This window comes from Prunus mume, linkage group LG3 (genome assembly GCF_029339155.1).
Source record: "Prunus mume cultivar Tortuosa linkage group LG3, ASM2933915v1, whole genome shotgun sequence".
Classification (NCBI taxonomy): domain Eukaryota; kingdom Viridiplantae; phylum Streptophyta; class Magnoliopsida; order Rosales; family Rosaceae; genus Prunus; species Prunus mume.
The window spans coordinates 14,434,104-14,453,323 of record NC_142700.1 but is presented as its reverse complement, the minus strand read 5'-3'; the positions used below and the strand labels follow the sequence as shown (position 1 = coordinate 14,453,323).

The 19,220-nt window shown below is 35.2% G+C and overlaps 1 protein-coding gene across 18 annotated transcripts; it reads left to right on the top strand.

Moving 5' to 3' along the window:
• Positions 1-3,245: 3,245 nt before the first annotated feature.
• On the top strand, positions 3,246-19,064 carry LOC103326274 (B3 domain-containing transcription repressor VAL1-like). Of its 18 annotated transcripts, XR_016125099.1 has the most exons (13): positions 3,252-3,806; positions 9,539-9,620; positions 9,763-9,871; positions 10,817-11,099; positions 11,325-11,424; positions 12,199-12,376; positions 12,876-12,964; positions 13,264-13,301; positions 13,493-13,633; positions 16,936-16,953; positions 17,051-17,367; positions 18,199-18,405; positions 18,515-19,064. XR_016125099.1 is itself a non-coding variant. In XM_008228485.3 (9 exons), the coding sequence occupies exons 1-8, from the start codon at positions 3,562-3,564 to the stop codon at positions 13,288-13,290; spliced, it is 1,113 nt and encodes a 370-aa protein (XP_008226707.3). In that variant the 5' UTR covers positions 3,252-3,561; the 3' UTR covers positions 13,291-13,301; positions 13,493-13,692. The 18 variants fall into 18 exon arrangements, 1 of the variants encoding a protein (XP_008226707.3); XR_016125108.1 differs by lacking the exon at positions 16,936-16,953 and having other exon boundaries at positions 10,817-11,039; XR_016125107.1 differs by having other exon boundaries at positions 10,817-11,039; positions 16,936-17,367.
• The last annotated feature ends 156 nt before the right edge of the window (positions 19,065-19,220 follow it).

The following is a 19,220-nucleotide window of genomic DNA, read 5'->3' as shown; positions in this document are numbered from 1 at the left end:
AATCATATAAAATTCAATCAGATAGAAAATGCCATTAAGTATGTATTAAATAGGCACAAACAAATTTTATAAAAAAGCAATACAACACAAAGTTCGACATTTAGAGTTCAAGTTACATCCATTCCTTCAAAAAAGAAACACTAAACTAAAGTCAACATAAAAACTTAAACAACTCTTCAAGGTTCCAAGTCCAACAATCCTGTAATTTATTTCGTATGCTTATATTATATCATGCAATCAACAAACATGTATATATACTTAATACTCTTAACTTAAGAGAGTTGCAAGATAACAATATTAGATAGAATGAATGAAACAAACTTATGTACAGAGCATGCAACCATATTCCACATCAAGTTTCATTCAAAGTAAGTTGTGTTGTAGTACCCAAAATTTCTACAAACAAAAATAGTAATAATTAATTTCAACTATGAAACTTATCTTCAAATAATATTTACCAGATTCAATTTCTTCCATTTCATCTACAATCTCAAGAACATCACTTTTTGGTGAAGAACATAACCAATTTTGAGTGGAAATGAGTACCTCCACTGTTCTTGGGGATAATGAACTCCAAAAAGGATCTACAATGTGACTACCAGTACTAAATGTTGATTCAGATGCCATAGTAGAGACAGGTATTGCCAACACATCTCGTGCAATATAAGACAAAATCTTATATATTTTTCAGAATTCATCTTCCACCAACTCAGGAGGTCAAAGTTCTCATTTTTTGGATTCTCACATGTTTCAATTAAATACCTATCAACTTCTATTTTCAACTCTTCACCATCAGTTTTCTCCACAAGTTTCATGAATCTAGTTGTGAAAGCAGTAGCAAAATCTACTTCATTACTATCAATCTCCATCTCACTTGGATTATGAGTCTCATCCTTATGTGCAACATTATCTTGGTAAAGCAATTTATATTGATCATACAATTCATTCAAATTACTTCTCACTTTACTTGTCATCTCACTAGCTTTATCTTCACCACATAACAAAGAAAAACAATACTGCAAATAACGTTCCTTGTAATGAGGATCAAGTAAAACAACAACAAACAAATACATGTTAATTTTTTGGTAGCTTCCCCAATATATTTCATACTTCTTCAGCATATTCTCAGCCATAATCTTAAGAAAAACATCTTTACTATGACTCCAACTTTGCAATTGCGCATGAACCATACATAGTTGTTTCAGAAACAGATTTGAGGTTACATACAAAGTACCATAAAATACTAGAGTTGCATCATAAAAGACTTTCAAAAACTTAATAAAGTGGCGGGCATTATTCCAATCCAATGAGGTGGGAGCCCTTTTCCTTTCATCCACACAAAACTCACGAACATATAGTGTATCTTGTTCCTCTAAGCATTCAAAAGCTTTTTGATATTTTTCTGCAACTTCTAATATTAAATAAGTAGAATTCCACCTTGTCGAAACATCTTGACATATAGCTTTATGTGAAGAAATTTTCACTCACTCCACACAAGCCTAGGTTCAAAAACACGTAACATATCCCTAAAACCCTCACCCTCTACAACTCTAAAGGGTTGTTCATCAAGTATAATATATCTAACAATTGCTTCCCTACATTTCTCTGGACTATAACTTGTAGCAATCAGTTTGTCTTCCTCCTTGCTTTCCTTTGGTTGGAAAGACAAAGTTTTTTGCTTCTTGATATCTCGACCTAGATATTCTTAACATTGATTTGCCAAATGACTCAAAAAGTTTGATGCCCCATTTCTTTTGCTACCACATGCCTATACTTTGTTGCAATATTTACATTTTGCCTTGGGATTTTTTTGGATCATCTTGCATTTTAATAAAGTGCTCCCAAACAATTGAAAGAGGTCTAGCAATTTTTTTCTTACCTTCTTCTATGGAAGTAGAATCATTGACTTTGGTTTCTTGTGGCAATGCTTCAGCATTTGAAGGCTTGACAATATCGGGCCCATTAGAAATTAAAGGTGTATAAGTTGGTGGGTGACTTGTATTTCCAATTGGATTTTCATTGGAAGTTGAAGTTGGAGTAGTCACCTGTTTCATAAATACTCCACCAATATTTTCATGCTTGAGAAGATGCAAAATGAATAATTGAATCATTGAGTTCTTGAATCCAAAATAATGAAAACTTACCAAGTAAGAAGATGCAGATGAAGCCATGGTGTTAGGTTATGAAATGTGAAAGTGAAACTAAAAGTTTGAACTCCAGAACGTCAAAGGTATTTTCTTTTTTTGGAACGTGAAAGCTGCAACATTAGAGGTGTTTTATTTGTACTAGAATTGGAACTGGAACGTCAAAGGTCACTAAATTGAAAAGTCTCAGCATTTAAATTTTAAAACTATGGATTTGCACATAGAAATCTAGAATTGTTATGCTATATTAATATAGTTTTTCAAAAGAATATCAACAAAGTTGTGTTGGTGTGTTGGTTTTTAAATATGTTGTACTTGGTTCTAGTTCAAATACTAGGAAATGCAAATATTTGCATATATTTTTTAAAAGGTTGGATCGGTTCAGTTTGTATTAGATTTCAAATTTTGGATTCGCTAACCAAATCAATCTAATCGATTTTTTTTTTTTTTGAATCCAATCCAATCCGCCAATATTATTGAAACCAATAAAATTGGATTGAATTGGTCGGTTTTGATAGATTGATTTGGATCCTGTACAGCCTTATAGATTACATACCTTATGGAGAAAATGACAAGGAATTTAAAGGAGGCACATTTTTAGAATTTCAATGGTTTACATTATATTCGTTGACAGCCCAAAATAATACCAAATTCAGGTGCCAATTTAACATTTTTGTTCAAGCCACCAACTTCCCAAAATAACATTATAATTTTTATTCAAGCCACCAACTTGCCAAATTAACATTTTTGTTCAAGCCACCAACTTCCCAAAATAATATTATAATTTTTGTTTTAATCTTTTGTTTTATTTACTTTTAGATTATATAACAAAATTGAAACAACCAAAAACATTAAAAAGATAATCCAACATTAGTGAGAAAAATCAGCTGAACTCATGACATTTGGAAATGTTTTCATGAAATGGCAGTCATGCAAGCAATAAGACTATTTGTTCATTAATCATGTTTAGATTTTCTCAACCAATAATAATAAAGAAAATTAAAAATTAAAAATTAAAATTACCTTAAGCAAATATTATCCTAATCGGGAGGGCCCACTTGTAGAGAAAAAATAGGGGAAGTTCTGTGCACCTACCGGCGCCATGAACAGGTAACGGCAAAACATGGCAGGTTTGGTTGTTGCCTGGACGCCAAATATGCCATGCTTGCTTATCCTCCTCAGGAAGGATCAAAATTCAGAACTCTGATCCCCTGCGGACGCGCCCCACTACACCCGCGCCCATCAGGAAACATCAGACCCAATCAGATTGCAAAAGCTCACAATCAATCGTTGCCAAAACCCTAAACTCCCTTTTGACTCTGGTGCGAGCGACCGCAGGCCACAATTCCTCCTCGTATCGTCTTCGTTGTCACTGAAATGGCTCTGACTCACACTCGCTCACTCGTATATATACTGGATGTCCTTATCTTTCAACACTTTCTCTGCCTCTCTCTCTCGTTTGCTCTCGTTTGTTCTCTCTGTTCTCTCTTTCTCGTTTGCTCTCTCTGTTTCTCTCTGTCTCATTTGCTCTCTCTCTCTTACTCTTTGTGTTGCTTCAATGGCTTCCGAGCACTGCTTCTTCTGCAAGGCTGAGATTGCTGAGTTCATTACTGGCTGGCCGCTGAAAGATGGCTCTTTCGCTAAGCTCTGCGGGAAATGCGGGTAAGCCAATTTTCCTTTTACATTTTTGTTTCTCTGAAGGATTTGTCTTCTTTTCTTTTTTTTTTGCTGGTATGTGACATGTTTGCATGCTCTATTTGATTTAAATTAGAGTGCTTTTTTTTTTCCTTCCTTTTTGAAGAGAAAAGGTATGGCTTGGATTGTTTTGCTGGTATATATATTGCTCTTTGCTCTTTGGGACTGAATTGAAAGTGTTTCTATGTGTGTTTTTCTGTGATGTAGGTGGTCCAGGTTGATAATGATTTAATGCCCTTTTGGAATGTCAAGTGTCATGATTTTCTTTGCTTTTGATTTCTAAAATTTGTTGATTTTTTGTGGTGATTCTGGGTTATTGATTCTAATCGATTGACTTAAAACAGCTAATGTTATCCGTTAAGATTTTCGGTTCAGCCTTGGTGGATATGACTTCACTCCCTTTAGCATAAAACAGAAGGGACTAGGTTGAAATCGTGACATTTTTTCCTTGTGGGTCTATCCCTGTTGAGGGAGCTCACACTAGCATGGGATAAGGTTAATGGGAATATAACATAACAAAACACTACAGGGGATATGCTCCTGCATGCAATGACTGTATTTTCTAGCAGCAATATTATTATTAAAAGTTTTACTTTAATATATGGTGCTAGTTACTACTAGGATGTTGATGGGTTGATTGAACGAACATATAAATGGCTATTGATTGGGTAATGTATTTTCTTCGTCAACATTTTGGTTTGAATGTTGTGTGGGCTTTTCTAGACTCAAATTTGATTAAGTGAACTCTTCTATTATTTAAGCTGGGCCTTTAGTGATCCTGAGAAAATGAATTGGTGCATAAAACAGGCATTCATACCCTGTCTTAAGGTTACATATGAAAATTTGGATTCGAATAAAGAGATTCATTACTTTATGCAATAACTGTCCTGTGAAGCAAACCAAAATTTGAATTTCGGTTGATGCATGGATTTAGCAAGTCGAAGTTGTTTATCAGCCAATTTTGCAGATGTTGCATTAGTATTCATTGGAAAAGGAGCAGAACTTGGGTTTTGTTTGCCTCAACATATGGAAGAAGTGAGCAAGATCATGTAAATCTGATGGGACTTAATGCTGTAAATGTTCATGCCAGTTTTATTTCATTGTCTCTTAGGTAGCGTTGGTCTTGCAGATTTGGCACATGGGAATGTGTATGTGATTTATTTTCCATATTTGGCAAGTTCCAACATGGGAAAGGAAGTGGTGTAGATCAGTAGTGATTTGATGCAGGAGCATCTACAAGGCTCTCCAAGAGTATGTGGACACCCTAGCAAATTAGGACAGGGTTCTAGCTATTTGGGAATTTTAGTTTTTTTTTTTTTGGTCATGTTTTTCTTTCATGTTTATTCCTGTTAGGATTAGGATTTATTAAGTAGTCTTAGTAGGAATAGATTTGTTAGGTAAGAACTAGTAGGATTTGGTTTCCTTAATAAACAAGGAATAGGAATGCTAGACTGCTTTACTCTAGTATAAATAGGCTCTTAAGAGACTTTTGCATTCAGTTTGTTATGAATATTATCCCATAATTCGATTTATAGAGTTTTGGGATTCTTGCCCTAGAACTCAATTATCTTCATTCCAACTTCAATTCTATGGCTTAATCTCTCTATTTTCTTTTTCTTTTTTTAAATCTGTTTCTACTGTGTTTTGGCCTTATTCTACCTGCTAGACAGCAACTTATTGTTACTGCCACGCACCAGGAAGGGTTGGGTTTCCGATACCCATGGGTATCCAAGACCCCCAAAATAGGTGCTTTGCTTTCCCAAATGATGAGGTGGGCTACCCATCCCTATTCGTTAGGTTTGATTTAAAATAAATGATAATGAACCTAAACCCTTAAATTTATGCTTTCAAAAAATAATATACCATTGGGTCTCTAAGAAATCCTTCAAATGGGAATGGGTAAGGGTTCCTAGGATCCCATCCCATGAAGGATCCCATCGCATGAAACAAGTGCTCCTTAGATTTTTGGATATAAGGAAGACATGAATCTTGAAACCTTGGAATTGTTGGTGTTTCTATATAAATTATTGGGACTCTCCTTGCAAGTTACAACTACTAGCTTCAAGGCTTTTACGTGTTCGTTGGAAGGCAGCTAGCTCCAAGGCTTAACATTAAGGCTTAGAAAGCTTACATACAAGACGATGACTTACTACAAGGGATATTCTCTAGAATGTTGCTACTTGCATGTGTTGTTTTTCGGGTACAATTTCTTTTGTTGAAGGTTGCTCGAGCTTTTCCTAGTAGTATGGCATGCTTTACTTCATAGCCTGTGGACGCTTTTCAAGAAGTTTCATTTTCCTTCCCCGTCAACATAGCAAAGGACTTTTTCTAGAAAGCACCTCTGTCATTCATCAGAAGATCAATTCCCCTTTGTGCACCCCAAAATAATAATAAATGTGGATGCTTTTGTAAAGAAGATTATGGGATTTCTCTCTTCAAACATTTTGATTAATCTATATTTTCCTAATTTGTCACTCTAATAAATTCCATAAATTAGGGTGTCTTTTATTGCTCCAATATGATCTCCTTAAGTTGTAAAAGGATTAAAGGTGATGTGCATGACTCACTAGTAATGACTAACGATGAAGAACTATGTAGTAGTTACTACCTTTTTGGTAAACTTTTTCCTAATGCTTCACAACTTACTTTTATTGTTGTTTGTTCATCGTGGTTAACTTTTAGAAAGTCATTATTATGACCTAAAGAACGTGTTTCTTTTCCTTGCCTTTACTTGTATCTACACTAGTAAAGCCAAGTGAAGATAGTTTGATGATCAACTTGAACATTTCTCAAAATCCAAGGATACTAATATTTGGTATGGTCATGACTATAAAATTCATGACATACTATGTAAAAAATGTCGCTTTTTTGAAATATAAATGGTGTCTTTGTCCATCATCATTTGCACAAATTAATTCAACAAAGAAACTCCACGCGCTTTGTTTTTGAAAATGTGATTTGTGTGCAAAATTTCAAAATAGTTTGATGGTAGATCTTTCTTAGAATAAAGGTCTTGCTAGAATCCTTCCACTACCTAAATAACAATGCCTCATTTGATAATGAATTTGAGGACTCCTCCTTTGTACGCGGTTGTTCTGAGCTTCAAGTATGAATCTCATGGAGAATTCAGTCCTAGCTCACGGTATCTAATGCCATTTGATCCTAGTTCTTGTCTCCCAATGTCAATGTTGGTCCAACATCGATCCTCGTCATTGGTGTTCTTTCCAATCTCTACGCATTCACCGCTCCACCAAAAGTTCTCTCTGCCCCTACCGCACTTCATTAGAAAAATATGATCAATTAAACAAGCAACAAAACTACTTGCTCCAAATAACTTCTTCTTGTTGCATCGAAACATACAAATGTTGAATAGTCTGGGGTCGACAATTCTTTTCCCTTCTTCAAACTCAGACTCATATACATATTGGACTTGGAGAAATCTATTACACAATTTATGAAGAAAAACATTGTAGGAGAAAAACAATGTAGTTGACTCATTTGGAAGACACAAGTAAGTGAAAGAATTACTTGCCTTTTATGGGATTATTAAGGTTTAAAATAGGTAACTAGTGTATCTTGCAACGAAAGTTAATGTTTGTTTACTTACCATCTTTTACTATATTTTCATGGGCCAAATATTAATGATAATAATGATGGGGACAAGGGTCTTGATCCCACTAGAGTGTAGTAAATCCGAAGAACACATTCTCAATCTACATTGCTGGGTATAACTTGCTTGCGAAGTCATGGTCACGAGGGTTTGTTGGCATACCACCAGAAATAAGCGTATGTTCCATCCAGAGTCTTCTCTTAAACATAGATAGGTGAGTTCATTATAGAAGAACTTCCTAGAATACAGTCCTAGACCTTTGTTTTTGACTTCTACTACATGAAGCCATTCTTGGACAATGTTGGTGGTTTAGGGTTTCCTAATGTTGCAACTTGGGACAATGATGCGGAAAGTGATCCTGATCTTGTAAGAGAAATTTAGGGCAAGTCCACGAGTGGAGGGAGCTAAGGCTCGAGATAGGCAGGTGCCCTTCTCCACCCCTCCCTCAAATTTCCTTTTTTTTTTTTAAAGAAAAAGATTACATGTATATTTTTCTCAATAAAATATGAAATTGCTCTAAAATTTCCGAGTGTCCCCTTCCCCTCTGTCTTTTCTTTCTCTACCTCTATTCTCTCCTGTCTACCTCTTTCAAATCTTTCCCTCTCTTACTTTGAGTCTGATGATGCCTTCTTCTCTCTGGTTACCGCTTGCTCGTTGACTCAGAGTTTGAATTTAAACATATACTAGGGTATCAATTTCTTGTAGTGTTTTCATGGACTTTTTAGGTACATATGTTAGCACATATGTAGTTGAATGAAATTTATTATTGTGTAAATTCATGTATTTTTCTTTATTGAATTTGAGTCTAATATAGTTTGTTGGTATGCATAACTATTAGATTTTTAATGTCACAAATTAAAAAACATGAGAGAGAGCACATAATTAGAGATTTATAAATAGTAAAACCTTTAGCTTAAATTGTCAGAATTTTGAATTGTTTGAGGTGCCCCTCTCTTAAAAATTTCCTTGCTCCACCCCTTGAGACATTCTCAATCAAATTTCAGGCTACAATCCTATGCTTGTGTGAAACCAGCTTCATACATGGTTGGCAGTTAACTAGGTATGGTCTTGAGAGATGTAATTAATCTTTATGTTCATAGGACTAAAAAGAAGAATAATTGTATAAGAAAATAGGAAATCTAAGAGTTACATTAAAGATCCTAGAGAGACTCAAGTGGGTAACGTATTTGGAAATAATATTTTCATTTACCTCTGTATTTATTTACCAATATTTGCACTTTGTTAAGCTAGATGAGAGTAAGTGCCGGAGTTGTGATGTGTGCCTACTCACTTATGTGCGACGTTGACGTAGGTGTAGCTTCATAGTTTAGGATTTTCAATTTTCTGGTTGACATATTGAAGTATCTTGAGACTTCATATTGGATTTGTTACCGCCTTTAGGGTAATTCTAAGGTTTCCTTATTTGGATTTGTTCAGCTCCATAAACTGACTTGGGACATTGTCGTTCTGTTAGACAGCATTGGGCACTGAAAAAATTACAGAGAATTAATGTTCATTTTGGTTTTATCCTTCGGTCTCTATTATCTTCAACTTAGCCTCTTGCGATCTTTTGCTTCCTGGGTTTTACACCAGTAAGGATGTCAACAGTTGGGAAAAAAAGTCTTGATCCTACGTAAGCAAGTCATATTCAAAGACACATCCTTAGTCCAAATTAGTGGCAATAAATAGCTTGCATGAGGCTAGAGTCACAAGAATTTCCTTATCAGATAGATAAGGTATAATTAATGGTGTAAAACTGACTTTGTGTTTGTGTTTAGATTTTTTTTTTTTTTTTTTTTTTTGGGGTCTGAGTGTTTAGTTTTCTTAGTGTTATCATTATCTGCTTCTCTAGTTAGGTTTTCTAGATGAATTGTCGCCTTTGAATATTATAACGGTATGCTATCTAGACCAGCCATTTAATTGTTTAATGGGTATGTGGGTTACTTTGATCACATGATCAATATCCTTTCATTGTCATATTTGATATGCATTAACTTGGTTATTCAGTAAGTCTGCAAGTGAAAATTGATACATTGTCGCACTATTCTTCAGAGTTTCTGGTAACTGACTTGATTATTTGCAAATTTAGTTATGCTTATATACATGATCAGTTCTGTGAAACTTTTCATTCCAAGTCTGATGGATGGAGACACTGTGATGGCTGCAAGAAGGTGAGCTGGCAACTTCACCCTTTGTTTGTTTTTGGCTTTTTGGATCTATATTCGGATCAACAAAATTTCTGAACTCCAGATTTTGTTTTAGATACCAAAAATTTTGTTTTATTTACCATTAATTTTAACTAATAATTGGCAGCGACTCCACTGTGGATGCATTATGTCATGCCACACGTACACGGAACTGGACTATGGAGGTGTAGGTTGCAGTAAATGCTTATTGCGAAGTAAAAAATCTATGGAGTCAGGTGAAGTGATAAGTGATGTTTGTGTTTTTATGACTTGTATACCTTATCTGTGGAAATTTGAAAATTAATACGTTCTAAAGCATTTTTATATAAACTCAGATGCCTTGTTTCAATATATGGTTTGTGTGGTGTTTCCCTTGTTAAAAAAGAGTGCTGGAATGCTTGAAGGGACAACATGTGTATCCATCCGCATCCGATGCTCATTTGGAAACTTATGAAATAACTCAACTACTTTACCTTAGAAGTCTTGAAGTTGGGACTGTGTCATTCTTTTTCTTAATCGTTATAGATTGTTATTTTTAGTATGTTTGGTTTGCTGCATGCTAAAGCATACATTGTCAACTTTCAAATATATGCATGTGTGTATCTAGATTCTCAGAATTGTGTTTATTAGACACCTCATTCCCATGTTAAGTTTTGCACTTAATGTTTGTGTCCTCAACTATACGCTTGAGTTGAAAATGTCTCCAAGAACTTAAAAGAAAAAAAGAACACACAGTTTTGTCATTTAAACTTAAAGGGGAGAAAGAAAAAAAACAATGGAGTGCAAGAAATGCAGTGAGCTGAAGAAAAATGTCCTTTTCTTTTCCTCAATTTTCATAGGCAAGGAAAGTTGGAGGAAAAATTAAATGAAGAAATCCTGGTTACAAACTTACAGCATAATTGTTTTTGTGGTGAAATTTTTCCCAAACTTGTTTTCTTAGTTTTTCTTTTTAAGTATGTCATGATCCTAAAAGAAAGACTTAACATAACTTTTCTTAGTGATTTCTTTTCTTCTCTTATCACTTTTAATCTATGTAATTTATCTTCCCTATTCTTCTCCCTCGCCAAAAATAGTTATGGGTTGCAATTCTGTGCTGTTATAGTGGTTATCATTATTGATTCAGAAAAATCACTGGAATGAGGTAGTGATTACTGACTCTAGCCAGTCCTCTACTTTTTCAGCTGCCAATGAAGGGATGTATTTAACAACATTATCTGATTCTGATACCCATTCTGTGGCATCTAGTGAGATAATTGCTGAATGCTGTTCTCCTGGATCATCTAAAGGAAAAGCTTCTGCACATATTGGAGAAAACTCTAATGTGGATTCTAGCGGACATACAGGTTGTGAAGAAGGAGTAGAGAGTGAAACACCACGAGTGGATGCCTCTACTCAAAACCATTTGTATCCTCAAAGTCTGCTTAAGATGACAAGTCATGAGCAGCTCCAGAAAATCTCTGGAAAGTATCCACTAATTTTTTGTGTGTCATAGGTCTTAGAAGTTGAAAGAAGGAATTTGTTATTTTATAATTTTTCATAGTAATAGAAGTGATTTTTTTAATGCATTGAGTTCATTTCAATTGTGATAAAATATGGGCACTGCTTCTATGCTACCCCCCTTTATTTTATATTTTATATTTGTTTTTATGTTTATATTTTTGAATCCGTGAGTCCTTGACCCAATCTGAGATCGAACATTGATGCTATACCTCTGTTTGAGAAGTCATTAACCGCAAGTGATACTTTCCTGAATACAGCACGTCTAGTGATACCAAAGAAATGTGCAGAGGTAAGTCCCAATGCTCATTTAGTATTTGATTAATCTCAGTACATTAACGATAATTGCTCTTCATGGTTTTCCCTATGCTTCAATTTGAAAATGGGAATGGCTGCTGGTGCAATATGAACAGTGACCCCAAGTCCAACAAAAGTTTTGAGGGACTTGATTTTTCCTTCAGAAAACTTTTTGAGAAGGGGGTGCCTCATATCATGCCTTTTGAATTGTTATTGCTATGTTGTCCTGTTCCTACTCATCTCATTTGTCATCTTTTTAATCTTGAAAATTTCCTTTGTTATATCGTTTTATACTTGTGAACTGACAAAATATATTTTAGTCTGAGCAATCATTTTGGCTATTGAGTCAATTGACTGCTTTAATCTATAAGGTAAATATTTGTAACCCCAGTCTCAAGCATGATGGTCTTACCTCTTTCTCTCTCACTCTCTCACTCTCTCTCTCACACACACAATCATACACCAACAAACACCCAATTGCGATTTTAAAGTAGAACAGTTGTGTCAAACTATTGATTCTTGTAGCAGAGCCAAATCCTTCCCGGCAAAAAAATAAAGCAGTCACCTTTACATGAGAAGGGATCTTAGGGAGGGGAAATAAAACTATTCTTTATGCATTTGTCTTTTGTTTACTGAATCAGCTAGGTTATTTTATTTTATTTTATTTATTTATTTTTTTTCAGAATATATATTTCTGACTCATCTAAACAAGCAGGAAACATCTTTGTCCTTACTCTTGAAGTTTTGTGTGCTGCTCACAATGAAACAGGCCCATTTTCCAAAAATTTCTGAAACACAAGGATTCCCCATCGCAATTCAGGATTACACAGGCAGGGACTGGAAGTTTCAATATCGTTGCTGGCAAAATAGTAACAGCAAAAAGATGTATGTATTAGAAGGACTCAAGGATTACATGATCTTAAATCAGTGGCAAGTTGGGGACACAGGTATCATATAACTCAGTTTACAAAGTCTGGACATCCTTTTATTTAATTCATTTAAGTTTTTTTGTTTGTTTTGTTTTTTGTGACAAGTTGTTCTCTATGGTTTGTTGATGATTCTCTCTCTCTCTCTCTCTCTCTCTTCTCTCTCTCTTAGTTTCATTGTTCAGGAGTTTGATAGTGCCTACTTTTTAGCTAACCTCAAATCCTGATTTGAAGTAGAGCTACACTCAACTAAATGCCTTGACCTTTTTATTACTTTTTCTACCACTGATATCATATGTATGAATTATGTACTCAATGATATTGACGTCAATCCCATTATAAAATAAATAAACACAATTATATTGGCATAAATGATTTAACTATCTTGAATACTTTTTCATTTTTATACAGGGAATTTCCTGAAAGTTTGTGTGTGTTTTAAACATGTTCACTTATGAGCTATATATCCTATGCATCGAAGATGTCCTAATTTTGTGACCAACATGGTGCATTTTTTCAGTGACGTTTCATCGAACAGAACAAGAAGGAAAACTGATTATTGGAACAAAAAAGACGCCAGCTTCTGTTGCTTCTATTCAAGCTCTTAAGGTACTGCATGCTACAATATTCTTTTCATGTGACTACAGCTTTAATGTCCTCTAAAATACGAAACATTTTCTAAGCTACATACTTCGTCTTCTGTCTTAGTGTTTTCATATGATGTCCAATGCAAGAATTTTCAACTCTGAATGATTGAAACTTTTCTCTTCATCTTCGTCTTCCGAGAAACTGATGTAACATATGGATGTGACTGATGTTCCCATGATACTTCTTAGATCCTTAGTTTTTATAGCAGGAGCTACTTAACTGAATTGAATAGCAACAAGTGATATCTTTTCTTCTGACAGGAAAAAATTTGGAAACTACTAGGCTGAAGGGAGACCAGGTAAACAGCTTCTTTTCAAGTAGTCACCTTTCTTTACAAAAGCATATGTTTCTATAATTTCCATGTATAATTTGATTTTGCAATTTTAGTTTTTCATTGAAAATTTTTCCATCTTCCTTAAATCTTAAATCTTAAATCTCTTTTCCAGATACTATACTGATGTTCTAAAACAAGTTCTTATCCTCTCCCAGGACCAAGTGAACCTTGTGCTTTGTTGGATGCTTGAAGGTCTTTATGCTCATTCAGTCAAGAGCCTAGTGTGTCAGTGTCACGGAGACCTTCCTTCTCTCTTAGGCTTATCAAACTCTCTGAGCTTACAAAGCCAAAAAGAAGTAATTTTCTTCATTGTTCCCATAACAATATTTCAATACTCTACGGTTTTTTTTTTTTTCAAATTTTTTTTTTTCTGATAAGGGTAATTTGAAAAGATAGGGTCAGAAAAGAGAGGATTTCTCTAAGAGTTCCAGCAATATATACTTGTGATTGTTTCAGGATAAAATATTGGCTAAACAATGCAAATGCAATCTTTACCAAAACAAAAAAAGAAGCAAGAAAATTGGGAACTTGTGTGCTTCATAATGCTCTTAAGGACAATGATGCATTACTCTAAGAGAATCAAGTCTTTTGTACAAGAACCTTGATGTTATGGAGTAACCTTTTACTAAGGATGTCCGTGGTCAAGGTTAGGTCAGTAACAAATATTTCTGATGAATTTTGGAACTACCCCAGTTCAAAAATTGTTTACTAGGTCAAACTAAACAAGTCTTGCTCATTTGATTGATCTATGGATATGTTTTTTTTTATTTTAATCCTTGCCTTAAAGAGATGAAAATACATTTTCTTTATAAAACAAAGAGGTTTCATGTCTCTACCTTCCTTATAGATTAAGTTAACAAGAAATTGCTATAATACACATTTTGCTGAAGAACTGAAAAGCTCATTAAGGTTGAAATTTGAAGATCCAACAGTTTTCAAGCATTCAGATTTTGTATAGCTGTTGCTAGTGAAATCATTACTAGAAAATTATCCCTTAATATAGCATTTATAGCTTCCTGCCTTGCCAACATTGTGAAGAGTCTGTGGTTACCAAAAACAGCAATTTAAATAAAACTTGTAATACATCTCAGAAACTAAAATTAAACTTTACCAATTGTAGTGTACTCTTGAATAGTTAAAAAGCATCCAGCAACACTGGCTTGACAACAGACAAGTATTTCCAAGTTAGGTTACTATAGAGTATGAGGTATTTTGGTTATAAAAAAACGCATTAAGAAAGAGATTCTTGAATTTTTCATGTTAAGTTTTACCTAAGTACACAGCCTACTAGGTGACTGATTAAAGTCCTCACTAAAAATGAACTTCTTAGATATTGGAGTATTCCATTTTACCATTTGGAGGTCCATGATACATTTGAAATCTTTCTGTGGCGACCATTCTGGATTATGAATAACTTGTATTAGTTGATAACCCTACTCTGGATTATATGCTTATTCCAATGAAGATATTCAAATTACTCACCGAACGGCACGGCCATAAGAGTACCAATTTTGAATCTTCCCCTTTATGCCTATCCTTCGCCTTCATTATCCATCCAGTAACTCATATAATATGAAAGGATCTAATGAATTTCTGCCTGTCTAGTGTGGGGCTCTTGTCTGTGACATTCTTCCCCACATATAAACCCCCTACCTACCTGTTCCATCCTACCCGTGAGTCCCATTATTTACGTGGACATCATTATGTGGGCGCTTGGTGCAATATTGAGAGGAGTTGGGCCTACTTTGATACCACATATTAGGTGCCTTAGATCAAACTCATTCCATTCTGATGGGGGTTCCTCGTTCATCACAGATTGACGATTGTGTCCCTTCAGGGACATCCAATAAACTTGGAATGAGATAGAGTGACTAAGTTTTAATATTGTTGGTCTTTTTTTAAATACATATCCAGTTTTCGCATGCCCCCGCCCCCTTTTTGAAAACAAAAGAAAAAAGAAAAGAAGAAGAAAGAATTCCTTGTAGACCTGAAAAATGCTTGCTGCCTGTCCTTTCTTGGAGGCCTAAGTGAAAAGCTGTATGACCAGGCCAAAATATCATTTGAAGGTTCCACATTCTACAGCAATATTTCTTTGAGTTGACCAAGCCATCCTTCAATGGTGGTATAAAGAGGTTTACAATTCTATACTGGATATTCGTTGGCTGCTCTTGTAGCACTTTAAACACTGAATTTTGTCAACCATTGATAGAGTCAGTTTCCTCTCTCTTTTGCTTGTATCCGTATGTGTGATCTGATTTTCTTAGATTTGGTAAGTTCGTTTCTGAAAAAGAAAATAATTATGAATAAAATGAGTTAATGATATTAGCTTATGCTTAAGTCCCGGCTATACAAAGTAAGCTGCAAACCAGAAAATTCAAAAGCATAATTGTTGAAAGCAAAGAATCTGAAATTTGATGGAAATAAAAAGGGTGAATAGGCATGACAGAGCACAGCTTTTGCTTCTTTGTTTTTTAATTATTGAAAACTAAACTTTCATCAACTTGAGTTTGAATAGCAGAAAGTTGGAGTCTAATGGCTGGCATTGCATAAATTTAACTATGTTTTTGCTAGAATCATTGATGTCATGCAAAAGGATTGCTCCTACTGCTGATGGTCAAGCATGTTTTCTAAATTTTGATGGCTGGATAACTTAATCCTTTCTCTTCTGTGTTACCCGTCTCCTTAGTTTTTACATATGCATGAAAGACCTGCTACATCCGATAAGCTCTTATCCAGACATTGAATGCATCGCTCTCCGGAGCTTACCTTGTAAGTAGTACTTAACCATGTTTCCGACATCATTGCTTTCACAAGCAAGATGGCATTCACGCACTCTAGCTCTTTGATTGCCTCAGTGCATGAGTAGCCATAAGATAGTGTTCTGGTAGTCCTCCCCACTCTTTAGGATGGCAAGACATCAGGCTAAAAGTGTTGTTCTCCAATTTTAGTTAAATATTATCAGAATGTTACTTTGGAAGCTTTGAAAAGTGACTAACAATTGAGATTCAAGGGGCTCTTTCACGCTGGGGGTTTAGCTATGCTTCAAGCTATGTAGTACCAACTTATTATTATCCTTGTAGTACCAAGTGGTGCAGCTCTTAAATTGGAAAAGATGATGAATTTTTCCTGGGCTGGTTTAGAGGGTGGGCAAAAGGCCATCTAGTTAAATGGGAATTGGTGACTCAAAGCGCGGAAAGATGGGGCTTAAACATTGGCAATTTGTAAGTGCCTTTGGACATTTCCTTTAGTAGGGGAGTCATTGTGGCATGCTGTCATAAGAAGTAAACATGGGTTTGAAGAGAATGGGCGGGATGAAAATCCAGCTCAGAGGGGTTCTAGCTGGAGGCCTTGGAAAGACGTTTTGTCAAGGGTATGATTTGTTCCTACCAGGTTGTGGGTAATGGGGCTAGGGTGAGATTTTGGTATGACAGTTGGGTGGAAGAATTGTCCTTGAAATAAAAGTTCCCTGCTGTTTAACTTATCATATTATAATAAGAAAACAGTAGCAAGATTAGTAGAATTCTCATCTGATTCACTCAACTGCACTTTTGGTTTGAGTTTAAATGATTTCGAGAACGAGGACCTTTCTTCATTGCAGGCTATACTGAAGATTCAGGTTGGTGCTTGATAATTTGGATGCAAGGAAGGTGAAGGGAACCGTTCTTGTAAGTCGTACTTACTTGTGTAGTAATGCCACTACCTTTGATTTTCAGTTGTACAGTATGATCTGGAAAGCCAAGGCTACTCTGAAGGTCGATCATGGAAAAGTGAGCAACCATGGGCATGTATTTCTCCTCACTGGTGTATCAAAGAGGATGGGGAGAAGGTTTATCATGTGTTTCTGCACTACACAGTTGCATTAAGTCTGTTCCTTAAAACTGTTCAGGGAGGCTGAAGTGAGCTGGGCAATCCCAAAGGGGTGTCATGCCTCGTGTGAAAAGCATGTAGAGTTTGGTGGTAAGAAAAGGGCCAAAGAGAGAAATAGGAGACTTTTTGAAGACAATGGTGGGATGGAGGTGGAGGATCTTTGGTATTAACTCAGATTTTGGTTATTTCGAAGCTTTCGTGAAGCTTTCTTTTCTTTTCTCTGCAGCATTCATGAAGCTTTCTTTTTCTGTTATTGTACTTGGAATTTGATATGTTTCATTTCTGTCGTTAATATAATGTTTCCTTAGAAGAAAAAAAAATTAAAGGTTTACAGTGAGGCAGGAAATTGAAAAAAGAATAAGAAATTGAGCTGCTTTTTTTGGAGGTATAGAAAAATCCATTTGTGCTATGGAAGTACCTAGTCCTGCCAGTGTTGTATGGAGGATGAGTTATAGCTTCTTTTCTAATCAAAAGTTACTGTAACAAAAAGTTCTTGAATGTTGAGGTAGCATTCTTGGATGTCTAAATGTGTCGATGCCTTGGGAAAAATATAGAACTTTTAATTGTGCATGGACCTATATAGGCCCTTTAGTTATACCAAGAATTCATCTAGCTTTGAAAGTAAGCTATGGCAGATTCTATTTTCAATCTCTAAATAATTCTCTGATTTTGTGGTAATCCTTTTGTTGTAGACCAACTGTTTAAACAAATTTATTTAATTTATTTGCTCTGTAGATATTAAATTTGTCAATGGTATTTTGTTGACAATTTTCTAAGCATAGATAGCCGTAGTATTCTTTTAAAGGTTCCAGAAAATAGCCCTATCAACAAATTTTCTGGTCCTCTGATCAGATTATTTCCCTTTTCATTTCAATTGATATTTAAAATTTAAACTGTGGCTTTCTGGAGTGAATCAAAATGAATCACTCTTGCGATTTTTTCCACCCATGGCATTTTCATCCTGCTGATTCTTACATTGTGTTTCTGACTTCAGTTATAAAAGACCAGATTCTATGAACTTATCTTACATGGGTGCTTATCTTCTCAAGATGGAACCATGTAAAAGACCCTTGGTATCTGGAATCTTTTCTAGTATAACATTTTGCTGAAGCTGTCTGCAACGGTCTGCTGCTTTTTGATTTCACGCCCGTCTCTACCTCAGAAAAGCTTGCAGTGTGACATTTTGCGGTTTGGAGATTGAGTAAGTATGTTTCTGCTCATGGGCTGTACTGCACTTAAAAGTAACTGTAATACTAAAAATTGTATAAAAACAATATTAATTTTTTTTTTCTTCTCTTGCTTACCTGCAGTTTATTTCTAGTCCTGTAAGACCAAAAGGAACCTGCTGATGATATCATTTTTACAGGATGCAAGACCAAAGAAGCCCACATTCATGGTGTATATCGTGTACTTGCTAAGCTTGTCCGCGTCAGATACGTATTTGAGGATACAACTTTGCCCAGAAAAATGGTTGGCAAATTTTCAACAATGTCATGCATAACCTTGTTTGCCTCTAAAGCTATTCTTGGAATGTTAGAATTGCATAAGGAATCCCCTGAAGTCCAAATATTAGTTCTGGTTCATGCCATAGCCATTCGGAGAAATGAACCATCCCAGTAGAAGAAGAAAAATAAACTAAAGCGGAAGGTGGGTTTAGAAACATAGCCTGTATTTTTTTATGTGTTTTGACGAAATGGAAATTAGGAAATCTGGGTTACTGTATTCTAGTGGTTTCGTGTAATGCTACATTGCCCAGATTGACTTGTAGCAGCAACCCCTCTTTTGTTCCCCTTTTACTTATCTATTACATTTGATCAGGTCTATTGAGGACTGGAATGAAATATTTTTAGGATTGCATGGCATTGTTTCCTTATATTGTTAACAATTACATATGTCAGTGTAAGAATCTCCTATTATTAAGGGAATTATTTTATCCATGGTCATAAAGTAATGTCAATGTATTTTTTATCCACGGGAAATGCCGAATAGGGAAAATTCAAACTTGACCATCTTCTA

Excerpts from the sequence above, each read along its gene's own strand:
- LOC103326274 (XM_008228485.3), top strand. The coding sequence starts at position 3,562 with ATGTCCTTATCTTTCAACACTTTCTCTGCCTCTCTCTCTCGTTTGCTC. Across the intron at positions 9,872-10,816 it reads TAAAAAATCTATGGAGTCAG|CTGCCAATGAAGGGATGTAT; the intron begins GTGAAGTGATAA and ends CTACTTTTTCAG. Across the intron at positions 11,100-11,324 it reads CTCCAGAAAATCTCTGGAAA|ATCGAACATTGATGCTATAC; the intron begins GTATCCACTAAT and ends ACCCAATCTGAG.